The sequence below is a fragment of the Trachemys scripta genome, chromosome 10 (genome assembly GCF_013100865.1).
Source record: "Trachemys scripta elegans isolate TJP31775 chromosome 10, CAS_Tse_1.0, whole genome shotgun sequence".
Taxonomy (NCBI): domain Eukaryota; kingdom Metazoa; phylum Chordata; order Testudines; family Emydidae; genus Trachemys; species Trachemys scripta.
In genome coordinates this window covers 19,355,101-19,368,334 of record NC_048307.1, presented here as the reverse complement: position 1 = coordinate 19,368,334, position 13,234 = coordinate 19,355,101, and the positions used below count along the sequence as shown (strand labels likewise).

Here is a 13,234-nt window from a genome sequence, read left to right as displayed (position 1 = left end):
TCACCATGAAAGAGTATAAGCATTGTTCTGTAAAATACATCATTTAAAAAACTTCTTTCCTTTTTTTCATCCCTCCAGCAGCTGCAAATTTTTCAAGCCTCCCTCCTCCGTCCCGAAGGCTATCTCAGATGAGGCGGCAGAGAAAGAGGATACGAGACGAGATGTTCTCGGAAATAATGGAATGCACCCGCAATGAAAGCTCATTTGAATGAGTGGAAGGACACTGTATCTAAGTACAGGAAAGATGCCAGTGAACGTGAGGTCATGAGGGATGCTTGAGATGAAAGGTGGCAGGCTGCAACGCTGGGGCTGCTGCGTGATCAAACGGACATGCTCCGGCGTCTGGTGGAGCTTCAGGAATGGCAGCAGGATAACAGACTGCTGCTGCAGCCGCTATATAACCTCCCTCCCCCCTCACCATGTTCCATATCCTCCTCACCCAGACGTATAAGAACGCGGGGGGGGGTGGGTGGGTGGGGAGGCTCCGTGTACCCTCCCATTCCACCCCAGTGGACAGCCCAACCAAAAGGCTGTCATTATATTGAATTTTTTCAGTGGCCTTTTACTTCCCGCCGATCCTCCTCCCAAACCTCACCCAGGTTACCTTGTTGGTTCTCTCCCTATGTTTATAATCAATTAATAAAGAATACATGATTTTTAAACGATAGTGACTTTATTTCCTTTAAAAGCAAGCTGTGATTTAAGGGGGGAGGGTGGTTTGCTTAAAGGGAATGAGTCAATCAAGGGGGCGGGTTTTCAACAAACACAACTTTCACACTGTAGCCTGGCCAGTCATGAAACTGGTTTTCAAAGCTTCTCTGATGCGCAGCGCTTCCTGGTGTGATCTTCTAATCACCCTGGTATCTGGCTGTGCATAATCAGCAGCCAGGCGATTTGCCTCAGCCTCCCACCCCGCCATAAAGGTCTCTCCCTTACTCTCACTGAGATTGTGGAGCACACAGGAAGCAGCAATAACAATGGGGATATTGGTTTGGCTGAGGTCTGACCGAGTCAATAACTAGCACCAGCGACCTTTTAAATGGCCAAATGCACATTCTACCACCATTCTGCACTTGCTCAGCCTGTAGTTGAACAGCTCCTGACTCCTGTCCAGGCTGCCTGTGTATGGCTTCATGAGCCATGGCATTAAGGGGTAGGCTGGGTCCCCAAGGATAACTATAGGCATTTCAACATCCCCAACGGTTATTTTCTGGTCCGGGAAGTAAGTCCCTTGCTGCAGCCGTTTAAACAGAGTAGTGTTCCTGAAGACGCGAGCGTCATGAACCCTTCCCGGCCAGCTCACTTTGATGTTGGTGAAACGTCCCTTGTGATCCACAAGTGCTTGCAGCACCATTGAAAAGTACCCCTTGCGGTTTATGTACTGGGTACCCTGGTGCTCCGGTGCCAAGATAGGGATATGGGTTCCATCTATCGCCCCACCACAGTTAGGGAATCCCATTGCAGCAAAGCCATCCACTATGACCTGCACATTTCCCAGAGTCACTACCTTTCGTAGCAGCAGCTCAGTGATTGCTTTGGCTACTTGCATCACAGCAACCCCCACAGTAGATTTGTCCACTCCAAATTGATTCCCGTCTGACCAGTAGCTGTCTGGCATTGCAAGCTTCCACAGGGCTATTGCCACTCGCTTCTCAAGTGTGAGGGCTGCTCTCATCTTGGTATTCTGGCGCTTCAGGGCACAGGAAAGCAAGTCACAAAGTTCCATGAAAGTGCCCTTATGCATGCGAAAGTTTTGCAGCCATGCAACACTATGTGGTCCCACCAGTCTGTGCTTGTTTCCCGGGCCCAGAATCGTCCTTCCACGGCTATAACCTGCCCCATTAACAGCATGATCTCCAAAGCACCGGGGCCCGCTGTTTGATAGAATTCCATGTCCATGTCCTCATCACTCTTGCCGCCGCGCTGCTGTAGCATACTCCTCGCCGCCTGGTTTTGCAGGTTCTGGTTCAGCATAAACTGCATGATAACGCACGAGGTGTTTACAATGTTCATGACCGCTGTCTTGAGCTGAGCGGGTTCCATGCTTGCCGTGGTATGGTGTCAGCTTTGTTCACCCAGGAAAAAGGCGTGAAACGGTTGTCTGCCGTTGCTTCCCTGGAGAGTGGGGAGGATGTACCCAGAACCACCTGCGACAATGTTTTTGGCCCCATCAGGCATTGGGATCTCAACCCAGAATTCCAGTGGGCGGAGGAGACTGCGGGAACTATGGGATAGCAATGGGATAGCAACCCACAGTGCAACGCTCCGGAAATCGACACTAGCCCCGGTACATGGATGCACACCGCCGAATTAATGTGCTTAGGGTGGCTGCATACATTCGACTTTATACAATGTTTCTAAAATTCGAATGATATAAATTCGGATTAATCCCCTAGTGTAGGGGTGTGCACCATGGGGGGCGTAGTAATAAGGCTCCCTAATGCCTATCTAATGAAGGGTGCATTGATAATTGCACTTCCAGCAGGGATTAAATCTCTTGACGCTGTAGCTGGGTGGGCGGCGGGTAAGCGGGGCGGGCACGCTACAAACCGCACCCTATGGAACGCTATACCGGCTCGTGCGCCCCCAGCGGCCGGCCAGCGTGGCGCCGCTCCCCAGCCAGGCGTTCTGCCGGTACAGCAGGCCCAGCATCCCCGTGACCGAGGAGCCAATCAGGGAGCTTGGCAGCGGCGCGCCCGGCCGCCTTTCCCCACTTCCCTCAGTCGCCGCCGCCGCTGCTACCCGGGGAGGGGGAGCGTGGAGTGGAGGCAGCCCCAGCCGTCGCCGCGCTCTATGGCGATCCAGGGCTTGTGCAGCGAGGGCGGCTCGGAGCCCTTCTGGGTAAGAGCGGCACGGGGTCTGCGGCCGCGTGCTCCGGGGCCGGGGCCAGATCCAGCGCCCGGGCGTCCTGCACGCCGCCTGGCGGGGGTCCCCACAGGAGAGCAGCTTTAGGGTCCTCGTGGAAGGGGTGCAGCCTTTCCCCCGGGTCAGGCCCTTTCTGGGAGGGTGCAGCCCCCTCTTCCCTTACAGGAAGGGAGTGCATGGGGGTTGCAGGGCCCCAGAGGGAGCAGGTGCAGGGCCCTTGGTCCAAGGAAGGGGTAGAGTCTCCCCCACCCATCCAGTGGCAGCGCTAGGGTACCAAGAGCTTGCCTGATGCCTTGTGTTGTTCTCGCGCCCTGCCAATAGTTATGTAAAGGGTTGGGGTGGTGGTGGTAAATGGGTTTGTGACTGATTGGGCTGTGCTTTTCTTGATGGCATAGGACTGTCTGCTAAACGTATTTACTCATTGCAAGCTCTTGGTAATTTCACCCAGGCTAAGCCTAGTTTCAGTTTAGGTAGATCCTAAGGGCAGCTCTGGCCGCATGAGGTGGTGGTGAGTGCACTTGTATGGTACAGGCTGCTTTACTGGCAGAGCGTGAGAATGCATCACATATATAAGGCTTATGGAATAACAAGCCCTCACCTAAGGAGATTGTGAAGCCCAGGGCACGTTTATTGAGTAGCAAACAGAGCTGCCTGTTCCGTGCTACAGTAATTATGACATCTGTTAAGAGAAAAAGTGCTTTTAATTATTTCCTGTCTCATCGAGGTTAGATTGTGTGTGTGTTAAGTAAATACGTTAGTATGGGTGGCTCTTTGTGGTATCTCAACAGTTAAGTAGCAAAGGTTCCTTTATCTTTATTGTTGTGGTTTTCATGCCCCAAACTCTGATTCTCCTTCCACCTTTCTCTATAATACTGTCTTACGTTGAAATGCACTTTCTATCTGGATATTTGAGTAGTTAGAACATGGGCTATCTTCTGGTTATCCAAATCATTACACTATGGTTGGTTACATGGTTCTCTGCTATGTATTGTTACCAAAATATTAATATTCTGGTAGCAAGTCAGAATTGGGGCTCCATTGTGCTAAATGCTGAACAAACACTTGTAAGTACATGGTCCCTGCCCTTAAAGCTGCTGTTAATGAATTTTGTTCTGGTTTTGCTTTCATTTGGTCTCTTTATCTAATCAGGCATGTACAGGTTCACTTGCCTGATGTCCCCATGTAAACAGAGCAACTTTGGGTATGAATAGAGGTTTATGGGAATGTTCCCCTTTATAGCTGAGATAATAAAGAAAACACTTGCTTTGTGGATCAAGTGAAGCCCTAATCTTGAATGGGGCTTTCAATTGCTACTGCAAATATAGAATCCTATATTCTAGTGACACTTCAACCTGTCTTTCTATTATTCCAAAATGTATGTGGTATCTTGTAGACTCGATAAGTATTCAGGGTACTAGCCACAAAATAGTGATCTGTACATGTGGTCATTGTAATAACGTTCGTTTTCCTGCTTTGGTCAGATAAACCACATTCTCACATGTGATATTCAGTTACATGTGATATTCTTCTTACTTCAGTCATATAAATAGATATAACTGATGTGCTTTTTGTTGAAGGTTTGTAAATAGTTAAGGGTTTATTAGTGTTGGAACTTGTAGTTCATTGGGAGTTTCCAAGTTGGGAACTTGCCTTGCTTACTGAAAAACAGTTCTTGTGCAAGCTGGAGCAGTTGCTAAACCAACCTGCTTGAAGTGAGAGAGAGTTCCTGGGAAAATACACCTTTCTGAGGTAGTAATCTGTGTTACTCATCCGATTATAATGGTAACATTAATGATTGCTGAAAATGTTACCAGTTTGCATTAAGTGCATTGGATTGTTTGTTGATGAGTTCAGAGGACTTTCTTTGGGCTGACTTGTAGTAGCTATTGAGCGCTTGCTTTAGTCCTACTTTTCCTGAAATTTTCAAGAGGTATTAAAATTGTGAGTGGGGCTTGAAAAATCCATTCTCCCATGGCAAGTAGGAAGCTTTCCCTGGTGTGTGCCCTCAACTTCTGCAGAACATAAGTTTTCATTTTTAAAAAAGTCTCTAGTCCTTATGGTTGTGAAGGTAACGTCCCAAATGTGAGCCACTTGTGTACAATGCAGTGTGTAGGTATGGGGCATATCTTGATAAATCTGCAGACATACCACTTCAATGCCCTTTCTGCAGCTTGTAAGTTTCCATTGCAGCAGAGAGGGAGCTGTGAGAGGGGTTGAGTAGCAGAGACTCAACACCCATGCCCTTGTAGTAGCTAGGAATCTACCTTTCATATTGACCTTTGGCTGTTGCCATGCACTGAAAGGTATAAATTGGAGAAGTGAAGTACAATATATAGAGAACATGGAAAGGTGGCACTAGAATGGACAATGTAAGAAAATAAAGGAAGAGCGAAGTGGGAATGCAGGGAGAGAACAGGGAAAGAGGAAAACAGTGAAGGAAATGAAGGAAAAATATATTGACTATTAAAGCAAAGAGAAGAAGAGAAATATAACAAAAGCAAGATATATTAGTAAGTAGGGCTGGGTGAATAGAACTTAAAAAAAATCCATTAATTTCACATATTTGTCAACTCATGTATCTGCCAAACAGTATTTGAACAGATAATAAGCTGATTAGATACTTCAAGAGAGAATTTGTAAGATAAATAATTCAACAATACTGATGAAATGTATTTGTTTGTTGTCTAGTGATGGTTATCTTGCTCAATAGCTGTTCAAAAACTATTCAGCAAATACGTTATCTATGAATATTGGTGATATTCAACAAATATCTTGTTTTGTTGCTCAGCTATCCAAACATGTTGCATTAGAAAAAGTTTGACAATTTTACAGTTAAGCATATACATAATAAACAGCACGCAACTGTTTTAATTAAATAGCAGGAGATGTCGTTTGGTGGCAAAGAAAGGGAGTAGCTTTGGGGGGTATTTATTCCCCCCCACCTATTATATCTGAGCAAATAGATGGTACATTTTTAGAGTTTGATGCTTGATTCAGTTAGAAATAGGCACATGCATACAGTGTGTGAACTTTTTCTTTTTCAGGTTTCTAACTACGTGTTGACTTTTCTCATAACTTAAAATATTACAAATGCAAAATGAAAAATTCAGTTATAGTGCTTATTTTCAAGATTGATGGGTATGCCTTTGTATCACTTTTTACTAATTAGTTGGGTAACGTGCAAGCACTTGGAGGATTTCAGACTCCTGTTGTTCTTGGATTTGTTCCAAAGCATAAGTACTAGGACACATTCTTTTTCTGCTTGATCTAAGCTGTGATCTGGTGGCCTTAATTAAAAAGGTAAAGGTTGCTTGTGATCATATCCTTTTTAGAGTTAATTTGCAGTCCTTTTAAAATTAATATTGATTGATTAATGAATAATAAATCATGAATAGTAAAATATTTTTTCTTTTTGTGAATGAAGGCAGATTTCTTTATTGATAAACTCTGCTTTTGGTATGTTTCTTTGGTGAGAATTCTGTCCATATTGTGAAATCCTTGACTTGAAAAAAATGTGCAGTCATTTCGGTAATTTAAAAAAAATACAATTGCCAGTGTGGAAAGGTTGATCCTTAGGGCTGACCATTAAAAAGAAGCCTACTGTAATAGAATTTGTGGTTCAGATAATTTTTAGGAACCACCCCCTCCCAAAAAAAAGATTATAGGTTACATCCTTTCTGTTTGAAAGCTCTGGTAAAGCATGAGCCCTGTTTGTGTGCTTGTTTGTTGTGAAACAGTGTCTCACTTTTTCTTCAATTACTTCAGGGAATGAAAACTGAAATCAACGGGTTAGGTGGCAAAGTGAGTCATGCCCCCTTTACAAATACATTGCATCACCAAGAAACAGAAGATCTGTAATATATTTTTAAATAACATCTTTGTTCCATGGCTTTATATAAAATAGTAGCTTAAAATGTAATGTCTTTCATACAAACAATTAGTAATAGCGATTCTGATTCTAAAGTATTTCAAACTGTATATGGAAAATCATACAACTTCTCTGAAATGTTGCCACTTCTTGGGAAGAGGCTGTAAGTCACTAGTGGATGCCACAATGTATGGGAGGGGAATTTTTGTCCAAGCTGATGGATGCTCTAGAAACATGCAGATAGATAGATCATTACCATCTTCTTTCTTCCTGAGAATTAGAAATCCCTTGCAGTCTTCCTAACTTTGCACCATCCACTTCTGTGGTGTGGTCACCTGCTTTTTGGATTCTTCTCATATAGAAGAGCCTAATCATGCAAAGGACTATGTGCCCTCAGCTTCAGTTGAATTCAGTGGCTGCTGTGATGGGGTGTCCTCTTCACACTTGCACTGAAAGAATTAAGGCAGGCCAGAGGGGCCAATTAGCCTCTTAGGCGGCAAGCTTGGGAGAATTAAGATGCAGAGAGAAACCTTCATTAGAAATAGCTCACATCTGCAGGAACAGGTGCGACCAGGAAGCTGACAACAGAAGGGGCTGCTGGACAGGCTGCAGTCAGTCTCTGGGAAGAGGGAGGAGTATTTGGAGGCTGCCCAGATATGTAGCTTGTAGTTACTCCTTGGGAGGAGGGAGTGCTGAAGCTGGCAGACCCAGAGAAGGAAAGGAGAGCCAGAAGGTTAGGAAAGGGCTCAGGGAAATGCAGAAAGGTACAGGGTGGAACAGACTTGTAGTAGTTCTGAGCCAGAGGTCCGGGGGCCGTGAACACCTTTCACGGCATCCTCCAAGCGTGGCCAGCCTTAGACTCGCTAGGGCCCAGGGTAGAAAGCCAAAGCCCCACTGCGTGGGACTGCAGCCCAGGGCCTCGAGGCCCAGCATCCAAGGCTGAGGCCAAAGCCTGAGCAATTTAGCTTCACGGTGCCCTCTGTGGTGTGGGGCCTTGGGCAATTTCACTGCTTGCTACCAGAGCTTTTATATGCAGAAAAACATTTGTTGTGGCACAGCTTTTTTTTATAGCATGCTGGGGGGAGGGAAGGGACTCTCAGAAAGAAAAAGGTTGAGAACTGTTGGAACCAGGAGTAGAGGGTGGGCCTGGGTTCCCCCAACCAGCGACTGGGGAAGTGGCAGTGGTGGGGCAGTGCATAGGAAGACTGCCTGAGCCTGTTTGGGAGAAGAGCCCTCCTCTCCCCTTCTGCTCCCCCCAACTGAAGGGGAAACCATGATAGTGACCTAGCCTGTGGGCTGCGTAATGAAGAGGCCGAAGCAGCTCCTGGAGTGAGAGGGGACTGCAGACAAAAAGAGGTGGAGGGATGGCTTTGACCTGGTGAACTATTCCCCAGAATGACCAGGAGGAGGCGCCATAACATGTGAAGAATAGAGCACCAGTCACAGGGATATTCAGTCCCCTTTGCAATAAAGCACATAGAATTCCATTTCATCTCCCTTTCGCACTTGTCTTCAATAGCTATTTGCAGAAAATCTCTTCTCTTTGCTACCCCCTGACAATAGTGCAAGACTAGGGTAGTCACTTGACAGGTATTTTCACCGCTCTGTTTTACTTCATGGTAAAAATGTCTGGGCTCTGAATACACTAGTGTTGCCACCCGTGAAGCTGAAATGGTGGTACAGTAGTGCAACAGTGGGAAACATCCCAAAAACACTAGTGTAGAGGATTTGTAAGTAATTGTCTGTTATTGAGCAAACTGCACCTCTGATCCCTCTTGCTCTCATTAAATGCGTCCCTCGTAGGTCACGTACACAGCATGCGGCAGCCTGTGTCAGTGAGTCTCATAGCGTGGGTCTACAGGTTCGTGCTTGTGTTGCAGCACTAAAAATAACTGTGTAGACAAGACTCTGAAGCCTACGAAGGGGGGCTGAGCTTTAGATCACAAGCCTTGAACATCTACACAGCTCCTGAGCACCGCAAGCCTGAATCTATAGACCCAGGCTCCAAGACTTGCTGTCGGGGCTCCTGCTTGCTGTTTAGACGTATCTTAACTGTCACCTGGCTCCAGATGAAATTACAGATTCTTCCACTCTGACTGTGCCCTGGGTTGTAGTCCCCTGGTACTAACTGTGATTACATCAGCAGGTCAGATTTAGGCAACACCCGGCAGTTCTGTTCCTTCACAGAGCAATGACGGGGTTAATACAGTCGCCAGACAGACTCCTTAAAGGAAGATTGTTGTTTATTTAGAACAAAAGCATTTAACAGAAAAGTAGATCTTAAAACAATAAACATAATGTATGTATATCTAGCCTTTTCCTTAAGGCTGGCTCTGTGCTGGAAATGGGAAGGTCCTACTTGTTTAGACTCGCTCTGCCATGTCTTTTTTCTCTGTCTCCCTACATAGCATTTAAGAAGAGAACCCTTCTTCTGAGAAGCACTTTTAAAATCTTTAATGTTTGTTTGATCTCCAGGTTGCTAGCTTTGGCAAACCCAACTTGCATCTTCCTTGGAGACAAGATCCTTGAAGCTAACAGCTTGTCCTGTTGTCTTTCAAGTGTATTGCTGGGGAATCCTTATCTAGATCTATTGTGTTGCTTTTCTCTTTCTTCTTCCCAGACCCCCCCATTAAGTCAGATCAGTAGTCATACAGGCAATTCTAATAACCCACCATAGTTAGACAATAACTTTACCTTACTGACCAAAGTCATTTAAAAATTACATATCAATATTCACATATTAATGCATAGGAATTCACAGCAACCATATTGGAAACATCCATATAACATTTTGTAAATATTCAAATACTGCCACTTTAAACTCATACTTCTAAATTCTAGTTTTTTCATTGCTTGTCTATACATACTCTCAGCCTGTTCTTAGTTAGAAAATTGGCTTTCTTGCATTTCCATTGGTAAACTGGGGTCATGTCGACGCTAATACTTGTGTCGGCAAAACGTTTGTCACTCAGGAGTGTGAAAAAACACCCGCTGAGCGACACAAGTTTTGCCAGCATGAGCGCTCTTGTGCATAGCTCTATGTTGGCGGGAGATGCTCTCCCTCCGACATAGCTACTGCTGCTCGTTGAGCTGTTTTTATTATGTCGACAGGAGAGCCCTCTCCCATTGGCATAATGCGGCTACATATCGATATAACTGTGCCGCTGTAACCTTGTAAGTGTAGACATGGCCTCCCTAAATGGCATAACTAAAGTTCTCCCTAACCATTGTTTAATTGCAGCTTAAATGGTATTAACATATAAACTTGAGTACAATAAAAGGATATTTCTGGGTCCTGGGAATCTGAAATCTGACTGTCCTAAGTGAAGTTTGTGGTTCAGTTGTCAGTAAATAACAAGAACTTGAGGGATGATATTAAAGAAAATATTATGCATTAATAAATTGTAACTGCATTATTTTCTGTGAAAGGTTGAAAGCCTGAATTGATTCTGTCAGGTTTTTAATTTTATCCAGGCAGCCTACGTATTCCTTGAAAATGAAATAATAGAATCGCAAAGCTAAAATTAAAAAATGAACATGGAAAGACAGATAATGGTGTATTGAAAAGCTAGCCAGAGTCGCAAGAGTAAAGGTGCTTATACAGGATTACTAGAGGGACTTAAAGAAGTCTGTGGAAGCAGAGAAAGAACTGACAGGAAGGGGATGCAACGCATGACAGTTCTTTCTCTGCTTCCACAAGTCAGTGCTAGTTGGAAGAAGAATATAGAAATATACTTTTATATGTGGTTGTATCTCCACATTTGTAATTCTGAAAACGCCCTTGAAAATTGCTTTGAGTACATTGGATAATCATCTTAATGTTAAACAGTTCAGATAACTTTTACCAACAAGAAGACAGCAGATCATGTTCTTTCCCTCTTAAAGACACTATTTAAGGACCCATGTTAACTAACATTAAGGAATTTGTTTGTTCTGTTGGTTTGTCACAACTTTAATCCTATTTAAATGTGGAAAGTAATTTCCTTATTAAGAAATACTGTTTTTTTGGAGAGTAGACCATGAATGTGTTACAGGCAAAGCTGGCAGTACTAGATAATAACACTTACCATTATGAAGCCGTGTGTTTGATTGCTTTGCCAAACTTAAAGTGTGTGTTGAAATTTTGCATGCTGGATGTCTGCCTCAGGCTGTGTTTTAATTTTTTTATTTTAATTTTGTGTAGGTCCCAACATTTGCGTTCGGTTTGATCTGAGTACCTCTGAAGGCCTTGCAGGTTACAGCGTTCTCTGTAGGGCATGCCTCAATAGTAAAGATGAGAGCAGCTGCAGACTGTTTCATTTTGTGGAAAACTAGGAGCCTGAGAGGAGTACTGACAAGTTGCTGATGCGGGCTTTATTTCGGCAGTGTTTGCTTCTTTGTTAATAGAGGAATTCTGATTTAAATATCTTGGAATTTCTGCACTTTTAGGTAAGCAAGTGTCCTCCTTAACTTGCATGCTAATAATCCTTCCAATCTTGCCAGCTATTTTTCTGTACATTCAAGTGTTGTTTTAGTGAAACAGGATCAGTTTTCAGTTCATGTTCCATCTTTGAAACCTCTCCAGATCATACCTGTTCTTTATCTGCCTGTTTAATCTTTGACTTTTTTGTTATTTAACTCATCTTTGTTCAACCACTCAGCATCTTAATTTTTACTTGTATCTAACTTAGCTTGCAGAACTCAGTGTTTTTCTCTCACTTCCCTTCAGACCAAATTCCCTTTTCATAAGGGCACTGTTTCTTCCTCGCTCTCTTGCTTCAGTCAGCATTTCAGAGCTTGCAATGAATAATATAAGAAGGCAAGACTATGTTTGCAACGGATAATTTTGCTATTCATTTTATATAATTCTACACTGGAGTAAAAGGGTTACAGTACATTAAGAACTTAAAACATGCTTGGAGTGTGAATTTAATCAAGTTTCAGCTCAGTATCATTTTTTTAAGGGTACCGTTAAACTGAAAATCCCGTTTGTGATTTGAAATGGCTTTTTCTATAGTGTCATTAATTTATGAATGTAGGGTTGTTGTTTTTTTGCGGGGGTTGATTAGGGGTTTGGAATGGGTCCCATATGAGGAGAGATTAAAGAGGCTAAGACTCTTCAGCTTGGAAAAGAGGAGGCGGGGGGGGGAATATGATAGAGGTATATAAAATCACGAGTGATGTGGAGAAAGTGGATAAGGAAAAGTTATTTACTTATTCCCATAATACAAGAACTAGGGGTCACCAAATGAAATTAATAGGCAGCAGGTTTAAAACAAATAAAAGGAAGTTCTTCTTCACGCAGCGCACAGTCAACTTGTGGAACTCCTTACCTGAGGAGGTTGTGAAGGCTAGGACTATAACAGAGTTTAAAAGAGAACTGGATAAATTCATGGTGGTTAAGTCCATTAATGGCTATTAGCCAGGACGGGTAAGGAATGGGGTCCCTAGCAATGGGGTCCCTAGCCTCTGTCTGACAGAGGATGGTGATGGATGGCAGGAGAGAGATCACTTGATCATTGCCTGTTAGGCCCACTCCCTCTGGGGCACGTAGCATTGGCCACTGTCGGTAGACAGGATACTGTGCTAGATGGACCTTTGGTCTGACCCGGTACGGCCGTTCTTAAATTGCATTACATAAGAACATAAAAACTTAACTTTTACTTTGTAATGCAAAACAGCAGCTCCTCTTTGCCTTTAGATGTTCAATACCAGCAGTATTATCAAAGCAGATCTAGAAGTTACTGTGCACTGTGTAGCTGCTGATCTAGCTCTGTGTGTATGGTAAGTGGGAGCTCACACAATTGAGACCGCCTCAGTACAGTGACACTTTTAAATAGCTACTATGTTTAATTGCCTCCAACATTGTCTCCAATTTTAGTTTAACACAGTTGAATTTTTCTATACATTTTTGTTATCTATCAAATATAATTTAAGTCAAACTATTTACATTTTAAATCGTCTTGCATTTTGTGTGTGTGTGTGTGTGTATTGGAAGGGAAGGGTAAAAATATTACCTCTGGCCTTCTCATGCCTGACTCACTTTAATATTGTTTGAAAAATTAAATGGTGGATAGGGTGACTGCTAACCTGAGTCTTTTTCCAATATATCTCCTTCTGCTTTTGCCAGGAACAATGCTGGAGTCTCAACTTATCCATCCCGAGAAGCTTTTCTGTTGGGAAGTAGAATCTGATAATTTGCCTGATTTCCTAGGTTGAATTTAGGGGAGGAAAAAGGGAACATTGCTCATTTTATGTAAGGACTACTTAGGTTATTCACAGCCAAAAGTATTGCCTCTTTTTTGATTAAAGACAGAAGTTATTTCTAAGTCTTGTTCATTTTGGTGAGAACTTTCTGGAAATACAATGTCTCTGAATATAGTGAGTCCTCCACCACAGTTTGTATTTTGAGAACTCAATCCTGAGGAAGCTCTCCTTCTCTGAGAGCTTTGTGCTGAGTACATCAGAAGCATGAAGCCTGTTAAACAGTCATTGGGGCCACTGGATGATCAAAGTGCTAAA

General features: G+C 43.5%; 1 protein-coding gene across 1 annotated transcript in view; it reads left to right on the top strand.

Moving 5' to 3' along the window:
* The first annotated feature begins 2,693 nt into the window (after positions 1-2,693).
* Positions 2,694-13,234, top strand: part of LOC117883493 (multidrug resistance-associated protein 1) — a 97,123-nt gene continuing 86,582 nt past the window's right edge. The window contains exon 1 of the mRNA XM_034782763.1: positions 2,694-2,841. Coding sequence (XP_034638654.1) covers positions 2,794-2,841 — 48 coding nt within the window. The 5' untranslated portion in view covers positions 2,694-2,793. The remainder of the gene's footprint in view (positions 2,842-13,234) is intronic.